Source organism: Callorhinus ursinus, unplaced genomic scaffold, assembly GCF_003265705.2.
Source record: "Callorhinus ursinus isolate GAN/ISIS: 27379988/994484 unplaced genomic scaffold, GSC_fseal_2.0 scaffold27, whole genome shotgun sequence".
In the NCBI taxonomy this organism is placed as follows: domain Eukaryota; kingdom Metazoa; phylum Chordata; class Mammalia; order Carnivora; family Otariidae; genus Callorhinus; species Callorhinus ursinus.
The window spans coordinates 404,349-430,981 of NW_027397089.1; the positions used below are offsets into that span (position 1 = coordinate 404,349).

At 37.8% G+C, this 26,633-nt stretch overlaps 1 protein-coding gene across 1 annotated transcript in view; it reads left to right on the forward strand.

The window, feature by feature from the left end:
• The window catches only part of SLC2A13 (solute carrier family 2 member 13), a 386,427-nt gene that overhangs the window by 58,894 nt on the left and 300,900 nt on the right, over positions 1-26,633 (forward strand). Inside the window, exon 2 of the mRNA XM_025879547.2 lies at positions 7,536-7,695. Within this exon, the coding sequence (XP_025735332.1) occupies positions 7,536-7,695 (160 nt within the window). The remainder of the gene's footprint in view (positions 1-7,535; positions 7,696-26,633) is intronic.

The window sequence follows — 26,633 nt, forward strand, 5'->3', positions numbered from 1 at the left end:
TCTTGAGCTACAAGGGTGACAAACCAGTATCGAGATTGTTCTATAGAACTACACAGGGATGTGTTTTCTTTGGTCTACAGAGTATGTTCTACCTTCTGTGTCTCACTCATTTGGCTTCTATATTTATTGTACCTGAGTTCCGTAAGAAGTTTGAGACCCTTTTTTGAGAAAAGAATAAAGAGAAGGAAAATTTTTGTAATATAATGCGTTAAAGCTACAGAATTATGGGAAAAATACTGCAAGTTATAACCAAATTTTAATAGTGGTTATGTATGGGAGGTGTGATTAGAGGTGGTTTTTATTTACCTAACTTCTTACCTGTGACTTCCAAATTTTCCCTAATGAATAATATGTATAGTGTAAAACTTGTCAGTTAATAATAATATAAAAGGATGCGGTTTTGGAAAAAAATTAAAAAAAATAAAAGGATATGGTTTTGTATATGCATCCCAAAGCACTAGATCAACTGTTAAGCCAAGGTCTGTGCTTGACAGTTAGGCGAGTTACAGTACAGAAGATATGTGAGTTACGATCATTCCATTAAAGGGGTTGTAGTTGGGTTTGGAGAAACAATGTGATAACAGATTTTACTGAGATGTTACAGTAAAAAGGAATATGATGAGATCAATATTATATTCTCAAGTAATAAGGGAGAAGTCATTTAGGCTGTTAAAGACTGCACAGAGTTTAAATGATGGTGACAATGCTTATAATGCCTTGTGAAGAGCTTTTTAACACTATAGAACAATAATTCTGCTTGTAATCCCCATAGATAAAATCTCACTCATAACCTGGCTCCTCTGTTACAGGAATTTGTGTTGTATATATATTTTCATTACTTTGGGGCTTATTGCTCTTTGAAGTTGCCCAGTGCTGTTTGTGAAAGTCTTAAGTCTTGTTGTTAGAGAAGAATAAAAACTGAATTCTCATTGTGTTAACAACCTGGTAACTGTAGAACCTAGACTTCAGAAGAATGCAGACAAAGCAGTCCTGGGCAGGACAGCCAAACAGAAAGAAACAACTACAGTAAGGGACACTTTTTTAAAAGACAGATTCTCTTTCTTTTTGTTAAAATTATTCCTTTAGAGATCATAGAGCAATGATTTGCAAAATGAAATTGGGACATCATGGTCCTTGTTCGAGAAGCATTGTTATGGAAATGTACCTTCCTGTGCTTCTAAGAAGCTAATTAGTTGCTGCCTGGCTTGTGTCGAGAGGCTGCTGTGGTTCATGGGTATTTACCTATCGCAACAGGATTTTCTAATGCTATTTGTTTATGAAATTATTTATACTTCTGACTCAGGGTTTTAAAAGGGCTTCCAGCAGTTTTTGAAAGCCAGCTTCAGCGCTCAAGAGCATGTGTGCTATTGATGGCGAATCAGCTTGGCAACGTGAGAGTGTGTGAATCGTGTTGCACTGTAGTGTCTGAGGTGCAGTTTTCTGGTGAAACTCCTTGAGGACAGGCATGATAATGAGTTTCCATTGATGTAGACTTCTTTATTTATTTTGTAAGAAATCAAACTTTCTAACAGTATTCAGAAACAGTACCAACATAGATTTTTGTGGTTGCATTTACGCTAGTAAGCTGCCAACAGGAACTTGTACCGCCCCGTTCCTTATGTTCATTTCAGTTCATCGCTTTTGGGTGGACTATTAAGAATTTGTTCTTTATCAGACATTTATTTTGATTAGTGTTTGGAATAGGGAATAAGTCAGAAGTTCTTCAGAGATTTTTTTCCTAAACTTTAACTATCATTAATTACATCCATTTGTGAAGTACTTAATTCTTAATTTGGGGGATTTCATACAGTATTACTTAACTGCCCTTCGTTGAACAGGGAGCTTTGTCTTGGGACAGAATTCCATTTGTTTCCCCAAAGTAGCGAAGAGGTTTTGGGGTGGCAGAGCCTTAATAGCCAAGGCTTATCAGAAATGGGCACCATGTTTAGAAATCCATAAATTAGAATTTGCATGGATATTTTATTGATAGCAAGGTGAGATAACCCTAGTGACCATGGAGCCTGCTGCTCTCCCTGAACATGGCGTTCTTTCACAGTTCTCCATTTTCATAGAGCAGTTTTATGGGTTTACGCTTGTCACATATAACTGACTAGACTGAGCTTTTTAACATGACATCTGGTGGCAGTAAGTCACATAGCAAGTGGTAGGGGGCAGGAAAGAGATCAGACCCTCCTGCCCCTAGAAGTGCCCATGTGTTGACTAAGGTAGTAGGTCCAAAAAGCAAAGTGTCTGAGAAATTTCTAAAGGGTCACATTCAAGTCAGAGGCATGGCCCTTGGTTCTCAAGTGGCACATAACAGAGATTAGGGGACCTGAATCTGTGAGACTCACTTTGACATTAACCTGCTTATGTGACTTCCTGAAAATCTCTTCTTGTCTGTCTTTGATGCTAGGTTTCTTTACCTTTTCTTGGGGGATAATGAATGATCTCTGTCCCACCTACCAACTGATAAGGTGACCTTGCATAATAATATAAAATGGTAACATAAAAAAGACTTTAGAAAATAACATGGCATTCAAGTGTAAGGTGGATGCTTACTGGTTGCTCCTTCTTACCTTCTTCTTCCAACAGTTCCATAAATACTGGAATTTTTCAGGACTAAGTTCTAGGCATTCTTCTCCTCTTCCATTTCTGGGTGATCTCATCCATTCCCATGGTTTCCATTTCGTGCACCATCCACATGGAACTATCTTCTGAGCTTCAGATATTTGTGTAACTTCCAAAGCCCACTGGACCCAGTCTCACTTTGATGTTGCTTTTAAATATATATAGTCTAGCAACTAAAAGCAATTGAGTAGTAATATTACTCTGTGTCTTGAAGAATATAATAGCATGTAGGTTATAACATAGCAATATTTCTTAAAATCTCTGTTGTCTACCCCTTTGCCTTCCCTCCCAATTCAGGCTTCAGTCAGTCCCTTTGTTAAAGACTCCCATTTTTTCCATACCAACCTGAGGCTCTCATTCACAGCTCTCTCCAGTCTTTTTTCATTTGAACTTTTCCCTGCAAACCAGATCTTTGGTCCATGTTTTCTTCTCCATCCTTTTTTGCCTAGCATGGTAATGGCTCAAGAACCAGGGTGACAAAGACCAGATTCTCCCTAGGGGATGAGAGAGGAAGGAAAAGTTCGTTATTTTGGCAGAGTTATTGGGTGGGAGAAATGAGGCAAGCTGGGAACACTCACATGTAAATATTCTGTATTCCTGACACACTCAGGGAGTGTTCTACTTGCTCTCTACTTGTGTGTTTCACAGAGCACTTCTGACTCAACCTGGTTAAAACTTGACCCTGTTACCTTCTGCCCACACTTGCTTCTCCTCCAGTGTCCTGTATCTCTGTACCAAGTAACCAACATGCTCCTACTTGCTTATTCCGGACATCTGAACATCAGTCCTCGAGTTCTTCCTCTCATCTTTCATGTTCCATCCCAATTCCCTTTAGCCTGGATACTAAATACAGACTTCTGGAATCTCTCCATTTTACTCCCATCTCCTCTACTGTCACTGTACTTGTTGCTCCCCTGCAATCAGTTTTCCATACTCTGAAGAATAACTCTTTAAAAACGTGACTCTGGTAGCGTGTTTTCTTCCATTATACTATTTAAAGGCTTCTGAGTACCAAGTCCTTAATATGGCCTCTTGCATAGTCAGGTTTGGTCTCTTGTCTATGTTTCTGGAAATAGTCCCCCTTCTTCAACAGGTTGCATCTCTTTTCACCTCAAGGCCTTTGTCTAAGCTGGACTGATTGTCTAAAGTGTGTGTCACCTTCCCCACGCTGTCATCAGGCTCTAGCTTACTCATTCACCTGATCTCTGCTTAAATATGACCTTCTCATCCAAGAACTATCTGACTCATCAAGCTGGGCCAGTCCCTTTGCTACGAGCTCGTGTTCTTCACACTTCCCCTTTGGTGAGACCCATCACATTTGACATCTAATTACTTGTTCAAGCACATTTTGGCTGACAGACGCTAAGCTCCATGAGGACAGAAGACATGTCTCTCCTACAGCACTGTGTCCAGCTCAGATCAAGTATGCGATGAACACTCACTGATTAATGGATACTGCTTTCATGATCTGGACTCTGTCTGCCTCTCTCCACACATACACTGGTTCACACTTATTTTTTACCTCTGAGAAAATCCCGTATCATTTCATATTTCCTTAAGGCCATGCTCTTCTCTGTAGAATTGTTCCTTGCCCTGCCCCCGCCCCCCACCACCTGAACTAGCATCTAATCATGTCAGCGTGCAGCAGTTGTCCCGCATCACAAGATGGAACCCAGTGTGTAGCTGTACTGTGACCCTTACCGTGGTGTTTTGAAATTATTTATTTGATTGCCTCTTTATGTGAGCAGGGCTTGTGTATAGCTTCTCTTATAATAGAGACCCTGTTTTGTTCACTTATATTCGTCCTGATAATGCCAGCACCTAACAAGTCAGACTGAATCAAAAAAAATTAAATTGCCTCATAACTAGAGGTATAGTCATCCTAGAAATAATCGCTAACATTGACTACTTTCCATATGCTAAGCACAATTTTAAGGGCTTTTACACTATGAACTCACTGAATCTCAACTCCTATGAAAGAATTAATTTTATTCTTCCCATTACATAGGTGAGCTGGAGACTCAAAAAGGTTAATTTGTACAGCCTTAACCAGCTGGGGAGTGGCGAGGCTGGAATTTAAACCTATTGTTCCAGAGCCTACCCTCATCTGTGCTCGCCAGTCAGTAGAGTCTAGAACTTTCAAAATTGGGTTCTGGAATCTCTGTCTGGGTGTAATTCTGGTTCCTCTGCTTATCATCATCTGACCTGGGGTAAGGTCCTTCTTTGCAAAATGGGGATAATTATATGTCCTTTATAGGGATGTTGTGAGGAGTTAAGAAAATAATCAGTCCCTGTGAAATATCAAATGCAGGCAATTGTCACACTGTTAAGTCCATGTGAGTACTCCTTTAACAGATCTTTGGGTTTCTTTCCAATTCTAAATCCAATGAGTCTGTCTTTTTATAATTCCCTCAGTCTTTTCTCTTTGCCATTCCCTGTTACTTTTCAAGGTCCTGGTGTTTATTTTTAATAATTAACCTTTATAAGACCTGCCTGAGGCTCTCTCTACATTTCTCTCAGGTAAAATCTATGGGCTTTGTGACAAGCATGTGCCGCCTAAAACCACAGTCCTGATTTCCCATGCTTAAATCTATGGGCTGCGTGCCTCAGTCAAGATGTCTGGCTAAATAGAGCAACTGAATTCCTGTTAGAGCCAGACCAGCAGGAAAAGAAATCCAGACAATTACTGTTGTCTCATTTTTGGAATCTTATTGCGTTGTTCTAATTGTAAAAGAACTAAAAAGAATATACAATTAATTTGTCAACATTTGCATCAAATGTTTCCTCTTTCCAAGTTAGATGGAAGCCAATTTAGTATGATATGTTCTCTTAAATTGATTAGCAGTCAGATGGAAACTTCCAGCTGTTTAGGTGAAGATTTAATTGTAAAGACTATTCATACTTTGTCTACTAACATGTGCTTATTTTATGAAACTCATAAAATCTTGATTCTTTTCATGTATATTTATATATATTGATAGACACTACAGCAGCAAATACTACTTGTGGAAACTACAGAGTGTATAGTTCTGAGATTTAATGGTCTGACTTGTGTGCAGTTATTACTAGTAGTTATTCAATAGTACAGAAGCTGATATATATTAACTTAAATAATTCTTATCTGTCCATGTATTTGCTTGGTTCAAAGATGGAACCAAGTAAATAAAAATATGGCAAAACATATCTAAAACAGGTGAAGTTGGGGACAGTTTTGACATCAGGAGGGAATTTAGCTCACAGAGTAAATACCATGAAGTCCAAAACACTTAGTGTAGAGGTGGGCATCTCTGACTGCCTAATAAAGAGGGAAATAAAAGACCACTGTGTGATTTATAGTGCCCATAAACACAGAGAGGGAGCACAACTGTTGTAGTTACCGAGACTGTAGACAAATATCTCCTGTTACCTGCAATGTGGTAAATAGCACCACCAGCAGCCCTTTTTCAGAAAACACATCAACAGGTGCTGCTACCTTCAATATGGGCTATTTTTTGGCATTATAATGATTAACTCATTAAAAGCAGTTCTCCATGGTATCTTACATAACCCCTTGATGTTCTGACTTAATCTAGAGATCAATTTATAGTATCTACAGGTAGAAGAAGATTACATTTTCTTAGATAATCCTGCTTGATTTTTTTTTCACTTAGCTTTTGACAAGTATTGATTAGATATTAGTTTTAGATTACATAATAAGACCTACCTGGAAATTTTATGTACCACTGAGAAGTGAGCTAGATATGGCCAAGAATATCAAGATTTTCTTTTAAGAAATAATTTTAGATTAGCCTAAAGTTGTGGACTATAATAGAACTGTAGTTTTTTAAATACATGGTGAGCACCAGGAGTGCTTGGAGGATTTTTATTTTATTATTTTTTTAAAAATTTTTTAAAAGATTTTATTTATTTGACAGGGAGAGAGAGAGAGAGAGCACAAGCAGGGGGAGCAGCAGAGGGAGAGGGAGAAGCAGGCTCTCAGCTGAGCAGGGAGCCTGATGCGGGGCTCAATCCCAGGACCCTGGGATCACGACCTGAGCCAAAGGCAGACGCTTAATGGACTGAGCCACCCAGGTGCCCTGCTTGGAGGGTTTTTAAAAGACCGACCCATCTCCCATCTCTAGTTTTCTATTTAGTAGGTCTGGGGTGGGTAAGGTGAGAGCATCCTTATTTAAAAAAAAAAAAAAAAAAGGTTACATAAGTGATTTAGTGATCAGTGAAGTTCTGGAACTACTACCATAGATTATGCTGCATTAATTTCAGATAGAAACAGATTTTAAGCAGGTATAATCAAATATACCTTAGCCATAAAACCATCTGTTTTGTGCTTAAGATCATCTGTTCTTAAGGACTCTAAATTACCAAAGTATTGTCCATTGTAAGCTATTTCAGAAATCTATACCTAGCCAGTCGAACAGGGTGACTTACTGTATGGATTTTCTATTAGTAAGCCAATTAAGAGTTTTGGTGTATCTGCTGGAAATGATGACTTTGAGTAGTTAATATGCTCCTAGGATAATTTTTATTCTCATCATTGTCTGATTACATTTCCATATAGACTAAAAATATTTTGATAATTATATCCTATCTAGAGAGCATTTTCTTATTTTTAGTCCACAAAAATTACAAAACATGCTTTATATACATTCTAAAGTTATCTGAGAGCTCTAAAGGTAGTTTCGTTTGTAGGCTTTCAAGTGATAATCTGAAAATGGGTATCTCCACATTATGTCTTGACTTACCTGCAGTAGTCACTAGTTATAAACAAAATCTTTAAGTATCTGGTAAACCTTTGTTTAAAGTAAAAAACCAGGGGTGTGTCTCTGTGTCTTTGTCTAGCATCAGTATTTATAACAACAAAGAAATCGTGAGTAAGTGCCTTCTGTTGACTTTTCCTTGTTTCTTCACAGGCATTGCTTCCATGACAGTGCCCGTGTACATTGCTGAGGTCTCCCCGCCCAACTTAAGAGGTCGATTAGTCACCATCAATACCCTCTTCATCACCGGAGGCCAGTTCTTTGCGAGTGTTGTGGATGGAGCCTTCAGTTATCTCCAAAAGGATGGATGGAGGTCTGTAAATTGTTCTTACGTTTAATTTTCAAATCATGATTTTAGGGGATAGGAGAAACATTGAGAAATGATAGGAAAAATGTAACTGGGTATTTTGAATCATTATAGCTAATTTATAAGTGGGTGGCATTCAGCAAAATTGAAAGTGGACAAGAAGCTGATATTTAATGATAGACAAGGAACCTACCATTATGAATTGATATTTACAGGCTTTTAGCATTTAGGTGACATTTCTCATACTCTGTGTAATCTTTTGCAATATTTGTTTAAAAATGAATGCGGCAGTAAATATGTATGGAGTTCTTGAATTGTATCAGTGATTGACAAGGTGTTTATGAACTGCAGATATAATTAACATCCTTTCTGGATTTAAGAGGCTACATTCTGAACTGAATGAAAGAAAACCCACTCTTTAGAGGTATAGATTAAGCTATATAAAAATATATTGTTGTATATGTATATATAAATTTAAAACACACAAATTGTTCCTTGATCACTATTTGCCTTATTTTGAATCAAAAGAGATGAGAAAAATGTTTTTAAAATGCTTTGAAATATTTTCAAACTAAGTATTATAGAAACAACTAATCTTATGTTAAAGCTTAAAACTATAATAGGCTCTGGATTTTGATATCATACTTTAATCAAAACAGTAGATTGATGTAACTGTTCAGGGAAATTTTGTCAAAAGGTGCAGCAGATAAACAGTATTCTCTTGTTCTCTTGCCACCATGTATTACAACAGATGTTTATTGAACATCTACTCTGTATGGGTGCTGGAGTTAGAATATTGAACAAGACAGACTCTAGTACTTATACACAGGGTGCTTACAGTGTAATTCTTAACAGCTGAAGAAAAAAGGGTTTGATATGATATGGATGTAGGGAATTAGGCTTCTATGTGAACAGCACCATAAATCATGTGCCTTGATGAGCCATTAAAGACTGAGACTGATGAAGTTTTATTAAAAGTTATGTGAGAAGACTTAACGATGCCAATTAGGGCTGTGTCAGGGCCATTAAAGAGAGGACACAATTCTTAAAGCATTAGGTTCTTCCTGCAGATGTTGCTAAACCACTTTTACCTTTGAAGGAATGAATCTCTGCCAAAGTGAGAAATTACTAGAGAAATGAAGAAACTGGAAATTTCGTCTTTCTTTTTCCACTCTGTAGATGAATAACTTACCAGCGTAAATTGATATTTTAAGTTTTTCTTAAAAACTCAGTGGAAGTCAATTTTTCAACCCCACATCTTTAAGTAGATCTAAAACATTTTAACTTATTTACATTAAGTTAAAATTTTAGGGGTACTTGGGTGGCTCAGTTGGTTAAGTGTCCGACTCTTGGTTTCTGCTCATGAGGGTCATGATCTCAGGGTCATGCGATCTAGCCCTGCGTTGGGCTCTGTGCTTATTAGCACAGAGTCTGCTTGGGACTCACTCTTCCTGTCTCTCTGCCCCTTCCTCCTGTTCTCTTTCTAAAACAAATAAATCTTTTCAAAAAATTTTATTAATGTAAATAACATATATGCTTTCATTAAAAATATATTTTTAGGGGCGCCTGGGTGGCTCAGTCAGTTAAGCATCTGACCCTTGATTTCAGCTCAGGTCATTATCTCAAAGTCGTGAGATTGAGCCCCTTGTTGGGCTCCGTGCTGAGCGTGGGGCCTGATTATGAGTCTCTCTGCCTCTGCATCTCCCCACCCCTGCTCATGCATGTGCATGAGCGCTCTCTTAAAAAAAAAAAAAAAATTGTTTTTAAATGAAAACAGAGTGCATTAGCCATGTTTTTTACTTAAGTATAGCAATTTAGATATCTTTTCTCAGCACTGGTTAGGAAAGAGAGACAGATCATACAGTATTGAAAATAATTTATGAATGTGGTGTCCCTGTGTAGAAGTGGAGGCATTAGAACACTTTTCACAGGCATGGTGACACAGTTATAGACAGACCTGGATTCACATCTGTTTTCTACCTCTCATTAGCTACAGACCTTGAACGAGTTACTAAGCTCACTGAACTTCACTCCTGTGATTGTAAAAAATGGGATCAAAAGTACTTAAGATTATTGTAGGATCTAAATTATTATATATAAAGTATTCAGCCCACTGTTTGGCATATGGCAGATGATCAATAAACAATGAATCACATTATTACTTACTATTCTGATGAATGATTGCAGGATGGATACTATTATAGTTAAGTTTTGTAAGTGAGGTTGAAGGAAAACACATCCTATGGCTTCTGTTTTCTGTATTGGTACAGTTGAGGCTTGGAGGTGATAGGAAAGAGGCCTACAGAAAATAAATGTTAAATGCTTATAGCTGCCCTAGAAAGTATAAGAAAGCAAAGACTAGAGACAAAAATGATTTTCCAAATAACCATGGGACCCCAGCTCAAGTTGGAGACATATATTTGCAGTAAAGCCGAATAGCATGCCTGTGTATGTTTTTCCCACAGTACTAGACTGAAGGGTGAAAAAATAAAATATAAGAGGATGGGAAAACTAACTTGGGCTGGTAGTCAGCCAAAGGCATTAACATACCAGATCACTTGGAACTCACTTATTGTTTGCATGAATACGCATTCACTTATGTCCACATGCAAATAAGTTTCCCTTTTTTGGTGAATTTTCAGTGTGTTATTCTCTTCCAGTATCTGGTATCCTTAGCAGTGTGTTTAACTTCTCAGACTCCTGGGCTAATAGGAGTGTGGTTACAAGCAAATAAAGGTTGAAGTACTACCTTAACATCAACTTTAGAACTGTCAGCAATTATAACTTGTTTAAAATTATTAACAACAAATAATTCATTTTTGTGGCAGTATATTTCAGAAATCCTAATTAAAATGTGGGTGTAAATGTTACATATAGAATTTTTTCATACTCATAGTTTTGCATATTATAAAGGAAGGTGTCCCCTGTCTTCTGAGAGTTTTGACATTTTTAAAAATTTTTAATTTTTTTTAAATAAAAAAAATTTTTAATTTATTTTTTGACAGAGAGAGAGAGAGAGAGACAGCGAGAGAGGGAACACAAGCAGGGGAAGTGGGAGAGGAAGAAGCAGACTTCCCGCGGAGCAGGGAGCCCGATGTGGGGCTCGATCCCAGGACCCTGGGATCATGACCTGAGCCGAAGGCAAACGCTTAACGACTGAGCCACCCAGGCACCCCCAAGAGTTTTGACATTTTAACATTATTTCTTTATTTCCCTTTTTGACTTTCATTGCCTCTGGACCTCTCTAGTTCAAGTCACCAAACATTTGGTGTTATTACTATATAACCAGTGTCCCAGATTTTACTAGCTTACCTTGGAGTGATGAACAATTTTAGAATCTGTTAGCAAGTACTATATGATCCTAGCCAAAATCTTGAGACACTGGTGGAACTGATATATTCACAATTTGCAGATTAAAAAAATGCTAAGAGAAGTTAAAGATTTGGTTGAGGACACATGGCTGTTACATAGAAGAGTTTAGAGCCAGTTCTTCTTACTTGAAATCTAACTACTTTCTTCCTCATTTTACTTCCAATCGTTTATAATTTAAAATGTAGTTATTGAAAATACAGTAGTGATCAGATGAAAACTTATAGAAGATGAAACTGATTAATCAGATAGAAAAACTTATTAGCCTTTGATGTTCTTGAGAAACTAATCTTTTGTGCCAAAGGGGTCAAAGCTACTCTTCTTTTATTTGGATATCCTAGAAATAAATTGTTTTCTGCTGAACAAGTAGAAGATTAGTTTTTTTAGAAAAAAGAATTGCCAGTAGAAAATTGAACCTTGGTATTTGTCTAACACTCTTGCGTTATTACACATTCTTTGCTGGGAAAAATGTCATCCGGCTTCATGAGGAAAGAGGAGTAAGGATTTTGAAGAGATCATTAATGATTAGAATTTAGTAAAAACAACTTTATTGTGATATAATTCACATACCATTCAGTTTACCCATTTAAAATGTATAATTCAGTGGCTTTTACTACATTCGCAGAGCTGTGCAGCCATGAGTACAATCAAATTTAGAATATTTTCATTACCCCACGGGAAAACTTTGTGCTCCTTAGTTGTCACTCCCCAACCTTCCAGCTCCTGCCAGGTCAAGGCAATCATTAATCTACTTCTTGTCTCTGTAGATTTGCCTATTCTGGATATTTCATGTAACATTATGTGGTCCCTTGTTGACTGGCTTCTTTCACTGACCAAATGGTGGTCAGTGAAATGAACCAAGGTTCATTCATATTGTAGAATGTGTAAGTATTTAATTTCTTTTTATTGGCGAATAATGTGGATATACCACATTCCATTTATCCATTTATCTGTTGATGGACATTTCCACTTTTTGGCTGTTACAAATAATGGTGCTGTGAACATTTCTATACAGCTTTCAGGGTGGACATGTTTTCAGTTCTCTTGGGTATCCACTTCAGAGTAGAACTGCTGGGTCATGTGGTAACTACGTTTAGCCTTTCGAGGAACTGGCAGACTGTTCTCCAAAGTACTGCACTATTTTATATTCCCACTTAGCAGTGCATGAGAATTCCAGTTTTTCTGCATCCTAGTAAACATTTATTATCTTTTTGATTATCATCATCTTAGGTGGGTGTGAAGTGGCATCTCATTGTGGTTTTGATTTGCCTTTCCCTGATGACTCATGATGTTGAGAAAGATTTTATTTTTACCTAACATTACAGTGCTTACAAAGATGGCAGAGGTATTTTAGTAGTTGGTATTAATGATACAAAGTTTTATCACTGCCTTTTTCTGTGCTGATAGTTTTTAGTCTTGCTTATTTGAACATAGATTCACTCACTACACTTCAAGCAAATGAAGGTTTCCGTTTGCTCACTGCTGAATTAAAGCCTGGCATGTCGCAGGCCCTCAGTAAATATATGTAATAGGGTAAATTTCACAGCTTCCACTGTGAGGGTATAAAACACTTACCTGGGCATGCCACTGCTTCAGTGTTTCACAGCCTCTCCATTTCCCAGAGGAAATAAAAAATCAGGCTCTTATCATGGTTTGTGTGTCTTCCATTATCCAATCTGTGCCTGCTTTTCCAGATTTTTTTAACTTCTCGGCGCCTCCCTCCCTCTTCCTTTATATAACAGCCATGCCTGTATACCCAATACACCAATTGCATCTTGGTTTTTCATGTTTTTAGGTTTTTTCTGTCTGCTTACTTCACCTATAATGCTTTCCTACCCTGTCCTGCTTTACTGGTCCACCTGCTGTTCCTCCTTTAAATCTCTGCTGTGTGTATCATGTGAAGCTGTTTCTGTCCCCTGGTCCTTTCATAAGGCTTTGTACATAGCTTCACTGTTTTATACGCTTATTATTTTGAACTGGTTACTTTTTTGTCTGTCTCCTAATTCACTTTGGAACTCCTGAGTGTCATTGACTTTGTACTCGTTTCTAGATCTAGGAAAGAGCCTGGAACATAGAAGATGCTCAGATAATATTTACTGAACTGAGCTGAGTTGATTCAGCTCTAGGGAAGGGACTCTTAACTAAAGTGAAAAGATGCTGATTTTTAAACCAAAATGCCAATTCATTAACGTATGTTGAGGAATACATTTACTTCATAGATGGCTGGCAAACTAAATTATTAGTCATAAGTGTGTCTTATTAAGGATAAAAATCAGAGAGTGAAAATTAGTTTTGAAGCCCTTGAAGCTTTCCATCCTTCAAAATAATATGCCTCTCTGGCTGCAGAACACTTTTTGTTCTTTTTTGGACAGAGCTGGTTTTCAAATGAGTATTCTTCTATTTATGATTACATAAACCATCATGTGACTTACAGTAATAAGACTGGTGTACCTATAGAGGGGCTAAATTATTTTCTTTTAGGTTGATTTTTGTTCATTTTATTCTCAGATTTAATTTTTTAAAATTAGAGTTATCTCCCTAGTCCATGCACAACCATTTGGTAAGTGTCTGAGTGTGCTAGGTATTTTCACATTTTTCATCATTTACATCATGCTTTTTTTGTGTGCTAAGGAAGTAGAAATTGAGGAAATGTAAGTGTTGAATGAGAAGCACAGAGTATTAGTGTTAGTAACATCTGTATGAGAGATTTTTCTGGAATATCTTCAGGCTAATTCGTGGACAGTGTGAGACTTGTGCTGAGTTCTTTGAAGAATTGGTGGACAGAGGTGGAAATGGGGGCAGAATATAGGCTAGGTGAGGGTAGGATCAGGAGGCTTGTAATTGGGTTAATGAAGTGAATGAGAGATGGGAGCCAGATGCTAGAAGTCTGTAAATTCTAGGCTTCGAGGTTTTGAACTTCTATCTACAGGCAAAGGGAAACTATTTTAGAGCAGAGCATGCTATAAAGTAAGTCAAAGATTAATATGAGAGTGATGCCCAGAATTTATTGGAACTCTTGGTTCCTGGATGGTTGCAGAGAACATATTTATGAGGCTGTCACCAGAATATAGGTGTGAGGTAGTGAGGTGTGTTACTCTTGGAGACATCAGTTAGTATAGGAATCATTCAGTCATTCAAGAAAAACTTGTTGGGGGGCACCTTCTGTATATTATGTTGTGCATGCTGCTAGAGATAGATAAATAAGAAATGTACCTGTTCTCAGGCATCTCACAGACTAATGGAGAGACTTTTTCATTAGCTTGTTAATTAAATGATGGATGGTGTTGTGAGAGCTCTTAAAGTGTGTGAATAACTTAGCTTTAGGCTGGAAAGATATTTGAGCTGAGTCTTTATGAATAAGAGAGTTCTAGACATCATGAGGGAGAAGGAAATTCTAGGTGGAATATAATTTTCAAAAGCCTGGTAAGTAGTGTGAAAGGGCCAGTCATATGTGGGCAATAGTGAGAAGTTTTAAAGCAGCTAGGTGGAGGGCTGTGATGACAGTCTGGGAGTTTGAAGGTAGAAAAGTAGTCTTCAGTGGGTATGAATAGAACTTTAAATCCCTTGTACTCTCTTTAGTAGTACTTTGAATCAAGTTTATTGAAAGTACAGGTGATTATTTTTAAAATAATCGCTTTGAGATGAAAAATGAATGAGTCTCTCTCCCCGCTAATATTTTACAATTTAAAAAATCATGTCGATAAGATGCTTTTGAGAATGATATTTCAAAAAGGTGATATTTCTAAACAAATTTATGCTGGGGAAAGTGTTCTCATAATTTAGTGCTCAGAGATCAGTGGTGTTTGGCTCCATACAAAATACAGAGTATAAAGCAGTCTTAAAAATCTAACTGTGCAGTGGCTGCTTTAAGAAAGATGGATTTGGCTAACAGCTTGATTACTAGTTAATATCTTAATGCTGAAGATACTTGTAATTTCATTGTTGACAGAATTAGGATATAAGACTTTATCATAAAGTTATCGATAGTGTTGTGGGAGGAATAGGTTTAAGACTTGCTTTCACAGCACATAAATTAATTTATCTGAGCTCTAATATCTTTATGTAGCTAATGCTTCAGCAGTTCTACAGTGTAATTAGGATCAGATGAGTTAATGGCTGTGAACATCTGTACAAACTATTAAATACTAGTAGATGCTCTTTGCTGTCATCTCCAGAAAGTCTTAGGTTGATTTTCTATCTTGTATCTAATGCTGGCAATAAAAATTTCCCTCACATTCAATCATCTGATTTTTTTTCACATAAAGAGTAAATATAGTTTGCTAATGAGAATGCTTTGTATAAGACTAATCTCTCCTGAAGATGACTATTATAAACCACCGACAGAATTTTAAAAACTGTTTAGAACACTGGAAAACTCCAGCTCCAAGAATAGGTTGAAACTGAAGGGGATTTGATTCTTTTTTTTTTTTTTAAAGATTTTATTTGGGACACCTGGGTGGCTCAGTTGGTTAAGCGTCTGCCTTCGGCTTGGGTCATGATCCCAGGGTCCTGGGATCGAGCCCTGCATTGGGCTCCCTGCTCAGCAGGGAGCCTGCTTCTCCCTCTGCCTGCCGCTCCCCCTGCTTGTGCTCTGTCTCTGTCTCTCTCTCTCTGATAAATAAAATCTTTTTAAAAAGATAAATAAGAAAGACTTTATTTATTAGAGAGAGAGAGGTGGAAAGAGAGAGAGAATGTGCATAGAGGGAGAGCGAGAAGCAGGCTCCCCACTGAGCAGGGAGCCCGATGCGGGACTCGATCCCAGGACCCTGAGATGATGACTTAAGCCGAAGGCAGATGCTTAACCAACTGAGCCACGCAGGTGCCCCAGGGGATTCTATTCTTGAATGGCTCATGGTGAGTCTACATTTATGGCTTTTTACCTGAGGGCAGCCCTCAATCCATAATGGACAGCTAGAACTTAAGTAGAAAACCACAGTTTTATTGGCTTACAGTCTCAGTGGCTAGAGTTTGGGGTGGTTGGAGTGGGGTGGAATTTAAGGGTGAAATTCCAGGAAAAGAATGATCCATAGAGGAAGAAGCCCCCCAGATCTGAATATTAATTTGCCACAAATGTTTTACTGACCTCAGAACTCTGAATATATAGTAGAGATTCCACGGAGCCTGTGGAAAACAAGTTAGAAGATGATAAAAGCTGGGAGAGATTTTATTTCCTGCCTGTATGAGGAGTGCCATATTTGGAGTTTGAAACTTGAGATTACAGCTCAGGCTTTCCATTAGAACTACAGAAGGACTGGGCCTTAGAAGTAAAGACTTTGTTGCATGATTAAGGGTTTGCCCTAAGACCAAAACTAAATCAGATTCACACTAATCAAGTATAAAACCGAGCCTCCACAAACTCAAGGGGGCTGAGAGAAAAACGTCTATATCATTCAGAAGGAGAGAATAAAATCTAGAGTCTCTATAGTTTGTCCTTCACGATACTCAGAACACAAAAAATTATTAGACATGTGAATAAACAGAACTTATGACACATAACTAAAAGAAAAATTGGACAATATAGCCAACCTCAAGATAACTCAGATGTTGAAATTAGCAGAAAAGGACTTTAAAGCAGATGTTATTAAGGTGTTGAAGGACTTAGCAAACAAGATAGTCATACTGAGTGACCAAATCATGAATCTCTGCAAAGAAATGCAATCTGTAAGAAATAAAGCCGAGACGAACCATGAGAGACTATGGACTCTGAAGCAGACGGAGGGTTCTAGAGGGGAAGGGGTGGGGGGATGGGTTGGCCTGGTGATGGGTATTAAAGAGGGCACGTTCTGCATGGAGCACTGGGTGTTATACAAAAACAATGAATCATGGAACACTACATCAAAAACTAATGATGTAATGTATGGTCATTAACATAACATAATAAAAAAAAAGTGAAAAAAAAACGAATAGAAATTCTAATAGTATAAGTGTAATCTCTGAAATTATAAATTAACATCTAAAAAATTCATTGGGTGGACTTAACAGCAAGTTGAAGATGACAGAAGATAGGACCTGGAAACTTGAAGGCAGATCCATGGCTACCACCTAATCTGAAAAAGAGAAAATAATAAAGTTGAAAAAGAGGCCTTGGTGACCGAAGACACAATGTCGAATATTCTTATATACCTCTAATTAATACTAAATAGTCTAATATACATGTAATTGAAATCCAAGAAAGAGAGAATGAGGGGAAAATATGTTAAAAAAAATAATAATGGCTGCAAACTTCCAGAATGTGGTGAAAACACTAAGTATTGATTCCAGAATACAGTGAATCCCAAATAGGATAAATATAAAGACGAGCATACACAGGCGTATCATAATCAAATGGCTGAAAACAGAAGATACATACAGAGAAAGTTAGGATCCAAAAGAAAAAAGACATGTTACATGAAGAGGAGCAGCAAGACAAATGATGGCTGACTTTCCATCAGGAACAGTGGGGGTTCTGCAGACAATGTCCAGTTGACCCTTGAACAAACATGGGTTTGAACTGCATGGGTCCACGTAACAGATTTTTTCAACAAATACAATATAGTACTGTAAATGGATATTCTTTTTTTTTTTTTTTAAGATTTTATTGATTTATTTGACACAGAGAGACACAGCTAGAGAGGGAACACAAGCAGGGGAGTGGGAGAGAGAGAAACAGGCTTCCTGCTGAGCAGGAAGCCCGATGTGGGGTTCGATCCCAGGACCCTGGGACCATGACCTGAGCCGAAGGCAGATGCTTAACGACTGAGCCACCCAGGCACCCCTGTAAATGGATATTCTCTTATCATTTTCTTAGTAACATTTTCTTTTCTCTAGCTTTTTTAGGAATACAGTACATAATACAACTCACATACAAAATATATGTTAATTGAATGTTACTGGTAAGGCTTCCAGTCAACAGTAAGCTATTAGTAATTAAGTTTTTAAGGGAGTCAGAAGTTATATTTGGACTTTTGGCTGCCCAGGATGGGTGCCCCTCACTCCCATGTTGCTCAAGGGTCAACTGTACTGAAAGAAAAATGTCAATCCAGTAGGAGAATATCCTTCAAAAATGTAGGTAAAATAAAAACACTTTCAGATAAAGTAAAATTAAGAGAATCTCATCACCAGACCTCCTGCATGTAAGAAATGCTAAGGGAAATTCTTCAGACTGAGGGAAATGACCCTTGATGAAAGCCCATTTATAGTAAGGAAGAAGAGCACCAGCTATCATAAATAGGAGGCTAAATATAAAGGATTTTTTTTCCTTTCAATTTTTTCAAAAGACATATGACTTTACATTTAAATGTACTTAGCTATAAAATATATGACAATAGTAAAAACTTTAGAGGAAGTAAATGGAAATTATGTTTCTGAAGAGTTACAATTTTATCTCTAAGTAGTAAAGATACATATTTTTATCCCCAGGACAACCACTAGACTATATTATAAAAAGATATAGCTAGGAAGCCATTATAAGAATTAAAATGGAGGGGCATCTGGCATTATAAGAATTGAAACAAGGCTCAGTCAGCTGAGCATCCGACTCTTGGTTTCAACTCAGGTCATGATCTTGGGATCATAGGATCAAGCCCCATGTTGGGCTCCTCACTCAGTGGGAGTCTGCTTCTTTCCCTCTCTCTCTGCCCCTCTCTTTCCCCTTTTCTCTTTCTCTCAAATATTAAAAAAAAAAAAAAGAAAATGGAGGGATGCTTGGGTGGCTCAGTCACTTAAGTGTCTGACTCTTCATTTTGGCTCAGGTCATGATCTCAGGGTTGTAAGATCAAGCCCTGTGTCCAGCTCCATGCCTGGTGTGGAGCCTGCTTAAGATTCTCTCTCTCCTTCACCCTGTCCCTCTGCCTCTTTCCCACTCCCAGCTCACCCTCTCTCTCTTTAAAAAAAAAAAAGAATTGAAATGGATATTTAAAATATTTGAATAAGCTAAACAAAGGCAAGCCTGAAAGGAACGCAAGAATAAAGAACAGATGGAGCAAATGGAAGGCAAATAACAAATGGTAGACTTAAAACCCAATTGTTGCAATAATTATAAAATGTAAAAAATGTTCGTTGTGCACAAAAACATGACACAAGTCTATATTGTCTAAAGGTGACACAATTTAAGTATGATGCCACAGATAGGTTAAAAGTAAAAGAGTGGGCAGAGATATACTATACAAACACCAAGTATAAGAAAGTTGGTGTGGCTTTGTTAATAATCATACAAAGTAAGACTTTAAGACAAGTGGTACTTCCAGAGATAAAAAGGGACATTTTGTAATGATAATAGAGCCAACTAGTCAGAAATATAATAAATAATAAAGACTAGAAGTCAATGTAATAGAAAGGTAAGCAGTAGAAAAAATGTTGATTCTTTGTAAAGATTAATAAAATTGATAAGCTGATATGACTGATTAAACTGATTAAGAAAAAAAGCTAAAGCACAAGTTATCAATATCAGGAGTAAAAGAGTGCATCATTGCTATGGACATTATTAGGATAATGAGGGAATACTTTGAATGACTTTGTGCCAATAAATTCAACAACTTGGTGAAATGGGCATATTGCTTGAAGATCATGGCCCTACTAAAAACTGACACAAGGTAAAATGGAAAATCTGAATACCCCTGTATTTATTAAATAAATTAAATCATTAGTAGTAGCCTACCTGCAAAGCAAAATCCAGGCCCAGATGGTTTCAGTGGTGAATTCTGTAAAATATTTAAGGAAGAAGTAGCTCCAAGCTTAAAACAAAAACTTTAAGAAAATAAAGATGGAAGGAATACTTCCCAGCTTGGATTCTGAGGACAGCATAACTCTAATATGGCCTAAGCTATTACAAGAACAAAAAACTCTAGATACTGATTGAAAATATCCTGGGTGCCTGGGTGGCTCAGTTGTTAAGCATCTGCCTTTGGCTCAGGTCATGATCCCAGGGTCCTGGGATGGAGCCCCGCATCGGGCTCCTTGCTCTGTGGGAAGCCTGCTTCTCCCTCTCCCACTCCCCCTGCTTGTGTTCCCTCTCTTGTTGTCTCTCTCTCTGTTGATAAATAAATAAAATCTTAAAAAAAAAAGAAAATATCCTTACAAAATAGTAGCAAATCAAAGCTGGTAATAAATAAAGGTGTAATAAATTGTGAGCAAGTCAGTTTTCTGAGGAAAGTCCAGGTATTTAGCATTTGAAAATTAATTTGTGCAGGTCACCATGTTCAAATTATTAAAAAGAGGAGAACCTATATAATTAACTCAATATATGCAGAGAAAGCATGTGATGGAATAACATTCATTTATGCTAAAACCTTCCAGCAAGCTAGAAGAGCACTTTTTTTTTTTTTAAGATTTTATTTATTTGACAGAGAGAGACCAAGTGAGAGAGGGAACACAAGCAGGGGGAGAGGGAGAAGCAGGCTCCCTGCTGAGCAGGGAGCCCAACGCAAGACTCGATCCCAGGACCCTGGGATCGTGACCTGAGCTGAAGGCAGATGCTTAATGACTGAGCCACCCAGGTGCCCCTAGAAGAGCAAAGAGCACTTCTTGAACTCAATAAAGGACATGTATGAGAAAACCTGCAGCCAGCTTTATACCCCATACTGAAAGCCAGAATGCTTTTCCTTTTTTTTTTTTAAAGATTTTATTTATTTATTTGAGAGAGAGAGAATGAGAAATAGAGAGCACGAGAGGGAAGAGGGTCAGAGGGAGAAGCAGACTCCCCGCTGAGCAGGGAGCCCGATGTGGGACTCGATCCCGGGACTCCGGGATTATGACCTGAGCTGAAGGCAGTTGCTTAACCAACTGAGCCACCCAGGTGCCCCGGAATGCTTTTCCTTACCATCAGTTGCAAGGCAGAGATGTCCACTATCAACATTTACAGTCTTTCAGATTCATTCAAATGGACAAGGTAATTCTAAAAGTTTTTACAGAAAAGTCAAGGACCTAGAATTGTCAAAACCATCTTGAGGAACAAAATTGGAGAGTTCTGTCTGATTCCAAGACTTAGTATAGGGACACCTGGGTGGCTCAGTCGTTGACCTGAGCCAAAGGCAGATGCTTATGATTCTAGGGTCCTGGAATCGATACCTGCATCGGGACTCCCTGCTCTGTGGGGAGCCTTCCTCTCCCTCTCCCTCTGCCTGCCACTCCCCCTGCTTGTGCTCTCTCTCTCTCACTCTCTCTGGCAAATAAATAAACTCTTAAAAAAAAAAAGTATAAAGCTGGGCGCCTGGGTGGCTCAGATGGTTAAGCGTCTGCCTTCGGCCCGGGTCATGATCCCGGGATCCTGGGATTGAGTCCCGCATCGGGCTCCCTACTCCTTGGGAGCCTGCTTCTCTCTCTCTCTCTCTCATGAATAAATAAATAAATAAATAAATAAATAAATAAATAAATAGATAATAAAAATTTAAAAAAAAGTATAAAGCTAAAGTAATCAAAACAGACTGGTAAGGATAGATAAATAAATCCGTGAAATAGAACAGCGAGGTGGGTGTATATCAAAAAAACATGATTGAAAGAAAAGTGCAAAAGAGTGCAGTCTCCATGATTCCATATGATGATGTTCACTAACATGTAAGGGGACAGAAATTCAGTCATTGGTTGTCTATGGCAGTGGGGATTGACTGGGAAGAGAGGGGTATAGGGAACTTTCTGGAATGATGGAAACATTCTGATTTTTTGTTGGGATGGTGGTTATAAGGGTATATATATTTTTCAAAACTCTTAGAATGGTATACCTTTGGATCTCTTCATTTTATTATATGCAAATTGTACCTAAAAATTGTTGACCTGACCCTTCTGTTAGTTTCCTCCATTATGTCCCTTTTCTGCATTGGCCAGTGACTAATTTAATGTTGCTTCTGCCATGACACTTTTTCTAACAGCCTCTGTTGAAATAACTTGTGTCCTTGTTCCTACACGCAAAACCTCAGTCAAAGCAATTAAATATAATCCTGTTTTGTTTGATGATTACTAGTGTATAAGCTTCTGGAAGCATAGGATGTCTTCTAATCGTTTTATCTCCCAAATCCCTAGCCCAGAGGAAGATTTTCAGAGTGACAAAAAAAAAAAAAAAGGATATGTGTAGGTGTGGTTGTGTGTGCATTATTTCTAACACTAGTCCTAATGCAAGTCATTGTATGTTGCCATATAGTTTAAAACTACTTAATATCTGTGCAAAACATTCATTTGTTTAATATCACATCTTATTCTAAGTATATTTTGCTGCTTCTAATATAATTACAACACTCTAAATAAACTTGGCCAAACTACCTACCCGATATACCAATATCAAATCACTTTGAGGCATTTCCCCTACCTACACAGAGTTAATATTTTCTTATGTTTACATATTTGGCAAGATTTTTTGTTAATAGTTTACACAGACTCATTCACCAGGTAACACAAAAGTTGCTCATTTGCTGGTCATATATCACCTGCTTCTTACTTGAAAGATTCCAACTAGGACATATTGATTTTTTTTTTCTTATAATGTACTTTCAGCCTTGGTCTCATGTTTACTCTCTAGCCGCCATCAGATTATCAGATATGTCAGTCGTCAATTTTGATGTTCTGTGTGGTCTTTGAAGGCAGAAGGAAATTAATTTACCAGCTTGGGATCTCAATTTATTATTTTAATTCCTTATCTGTTAAAATGGAGTTGTGAATCCTGCACTAAAATTGAAAAATATGTTAACAGGTGAGTTGTAGTTATAGCAGGTGGCTAAATTCATTGTTATCCTTTTGCATCTAAAACTTGCCTTAAGTAGAAACATACTATATAAATTATAATTTTTTAAAGATTTTATTTGTCAGAGAGAAAGAGCGCATGCACACAAACAGGGGGAGTGGCAGGCAGAGGGAGAAACAGACTCCCCACTGAGTAGGGAGCCTGATGCGGGTCTCGATACTAGGACCCTGGGATCCTGACCTGAGCTGAAGGCAGACCCTTAACCGACTGAGCCATCCAGGCCTCCCCATAAATTATAATTTCTATCTGGTGATTATTATGTAAATGTCTTGTGATTGATGTATGATGGTGAGCATTTCTTTTGTAAATCCAAGAATAGAGATCTTTTAGTAAATGCATAACTCATATGATTATTAAGTATATGAGAAGTAAATGAAAAAAAAACTCAAAATCCATAGGAACATTGAACAGTGAAGTCAGGTAGCTCAAGATGTAGGGCTGAAGGAACAGTGTTCTTGAATGTGGTTTGAAAGGGTTGGATTATGCCTTTTTAAGGGGAAAACATTTCATTACCCTAAACAAGGTAAATGATATATATTGGAAAGTTCCAGCTTGGGGGATGTTTCTGGATTTACACAGCACTACACTATCTCTGCTTTAAGTGCTTCATGATGCTTAATGATTGGCATAGAGTTTGGCACTTAATGTACATTAAGGTGATGTTTGTTGGGTAAACATCTCAGAATAACAGCTCAGATAGATCATAGAAATTCAGCTTACCTTTCCAAGCAATACAGTAAATCTTCATTAGGTAACACTTTTGAAGAATGTACTAATTCTAACGGCTGACCCTTTTATTTTCAATGAGTTGTTTCAGCAAAAAACGGTTTAGAGTTTATTTCATAGTTCTATGTAAAAGGATGCCAGTTGGAAACTGTAGAGTTTTAAAGAATAAGGCTTAGTATCTTAATATTTATGATATTCCTCTAACTTTTATGTGCTATTCAAAAAGGGCTAACATGAACATGATTTCTAAATCAATAGGAAATATAAATGGAATGCAAGCTACAAGACAGAGGATGGAAATAAAACTATCAGAATTATAAATACAGTTTTGTCACTTGGGTTTTTTTTTCACTGTATTATAAGACAATATTGGATATTAGAGAATATTGCTAATATTCAAACTTCAGAGATTGTCACTGAACTAATCTGAGTGTTTTAAAAAATAGCAAATATAAGGTGGAGATTTGGTTGAAAAATACATTTAGCTATGTGAGGTTGGGAGACCAGTAAGGAAGTGATTATTGAATTGCACCTTAATGCTCTCTCTCATGGCCTAGTGGGATAATTGGCTAACTGACTGCAGTGTCCAAAAAAAACCTTTATACACTTATCAGAGTGTAGTGTCTTCCCTTAGTAGAACTCAAGAGCTGTAAAAACAATTGCATACAATTTGCTTTAAATATAACATTGTAATAAAGCTCTCTTAGCTTTTCTAGAATAGCTTGACTTATAATTAAAACCATAAATCATTCAGCTCTTCTAAGGCATTGGGAACTTAAGGAAAAAGAGAGGAGAAGAGAAATAAACAGCATGTGGATGCAAGATATAATTCCTCACTCTTGCACAATTCCTTTTGGAAGGGGAGAAGCTTGGAGAGGCCTTTGGGAGGCAGAGATTGAAAAACAAAATGCAGTGGAAAGCAATGTTCCATCTCTCATGTCCCTCATAAAATATTTTAAAAGGATCAAATCATCAAATCAAATTTTTTTTTTTTTTTGCACCCAGTCATCTTTTAAACTATCTCTGGCCATGTTACCTATATTTTCCCTACATGAAAAATGTATGTGTATGTTGAAAATGAAATTCAAATTCAGTTTGGCACAGTGTTCAAGCAGTGCAAGTTTGCCCATACAAATGAGATATTTTCTTTTTTTTTAAATTTTTTGTTAATCACCATATATTACATCATTAGTTTTTGATGTAGTGTTCCATGATTCATTGTTTGTGCATAACACCCAGTGCTCCACGCAGAACGTGCCCTCTTTAATACCCATCACCAGGCTAACCCATCCCCCCACCCCCTCCCCTCTAGAACCCTCAGTTTGTTTTTCAGAGTCCATAGTCTCTCATGGTTTGTCTCCCCCTCTGATTCCCCCCTTCATTTTTCCCCTCCTGCTATCTTCTTTTTTTTTTCATCATATATTGCATTATTTGTTTCATAGGTACAGATCTGTGATTCAACAGTCTTGCACAATTCACAGCGCTCACCATAGCACATAACCTCCCCAGTGTCTATCACCCAGCCACCCCATCCCTCCCACCCACCCCCCACTCCAGCAACCCTCAGTTTGTTTCCTGAGATTAAGAATTCCTCATATCAGTGAGGTCATATGATACATGTCTTTCTCTGATTGACTTGTTTTTAAGCTCAACATAACACCCTCCGGTTCCATCCACGTCATTGCAAATGGCAAGATCTCATTCCTTTTGATGGCTGCATGATATTCCATTGTATATATATACCACATCTTCTTTATCCATTCATCTGTCGATGGACATCTTGCCTCTTTCCACAGTTTGGCTGTTGTGGACATTGCTGCTATAAACATTGGGGTGCACGTACCCCTTCGGATCCCTACATTTGTATCTTTGAGGTAAATACCCAGTAGTGCAATTGTTGGGTCATAGGGTAGCTCTATTTTCAACTTATTGAGGAACTTCCATACTGTTTTCCAGAGTGGCTGCACCAGCCTGTATTCCCACCAACAGTGTAGGAGGGTTCCCCTTTCTCCGCCTCCCCGCCAACATCTGTCTTTCCTGACTTGTTAATTTTAGCCATTCTGACTGGTGTGAGGTGGTATCTCATTGAGGTTTTCATTTGGATTTCCCTGATGCCGAGCGATGTTGACCACTTTTTCATGTGTCTGTTGGCCATTTGGATGTCTTCTTTGGAAAAATGTCCGTTCATGTCTTCTGCCCATTTCTTGATTGGATCATTTGTTCTTTGGGTGTTGAGTTTGATAAGTTCTTTTTTTTTTTTTTTTTAAAGATTTTATTTATTTATTTGAGAGAGAGAGAATGAGAGATAGCACGAGAGGGAAGAGGGTCAGAGGGAGAAGCAGACTCCCTGCTGAGCAGGGAGCCCGATGTGGGACTCGATCCCGGGACTCCAGGATCATGACCTGAGCCGAAGGCAGTCGCTTAACCAACTGAACCACCCAGGCGCCCAAGTTTGATAAGTTCTTTATAGACTGTGGATACTAGCCCTTTATCTGATATGTCATTTGCAAATATCTTCTCCCATTCTGTTGGTTGTCTTTTGGTTTTGTGGACTGTTTCTTTTGCTGTGCAAAAGCTTTTTATCTTGATGAAGTCCCAATAGTTCATTTTTGCCCTTGCTTCCGTTGCCTTTGGTGATGTTTCTAGGAAGAAGTTGCTGCGGCTGAGGTCGAAGAGGTTGCTGCCTGTGTTCTCCTTTAGGATTTTGATGGACTCCTGTCTCACATTTAAGTCTTTCAACCATTTGGAGTCTATTTTTGTGTGTGGTGTAAGGAAATGGTCCAGTTTCATTCTTCTGCATATGGCTGTCCAATTTTCCCAACACCATTTGTTGAAGAGACTTTTTTCCATTGGACATTCTTTCCTGCTTTGTCGAAGATAAGTTGACCATAGAGTTGAGGGTCCATTTCTGGGCTCTCTATTCTGTTCCATTGATGTATGTGTCTGTTTTTGTGCCAGTACCATACTGTCTTGACGATGACAGCTTTGTAATAGAGCTGGAAGTCCGGAATTGTGATGCCGCCAGCTTTGCTTTTCTTTATCAACATTCCTCTGGCTATTCAGCGTCTTTTCTGGTTCCATACAAATTTTAGGATTATTTGTTCCATTTTTTTGAAAAAAGCGGATGGTATTTTGATAGAGA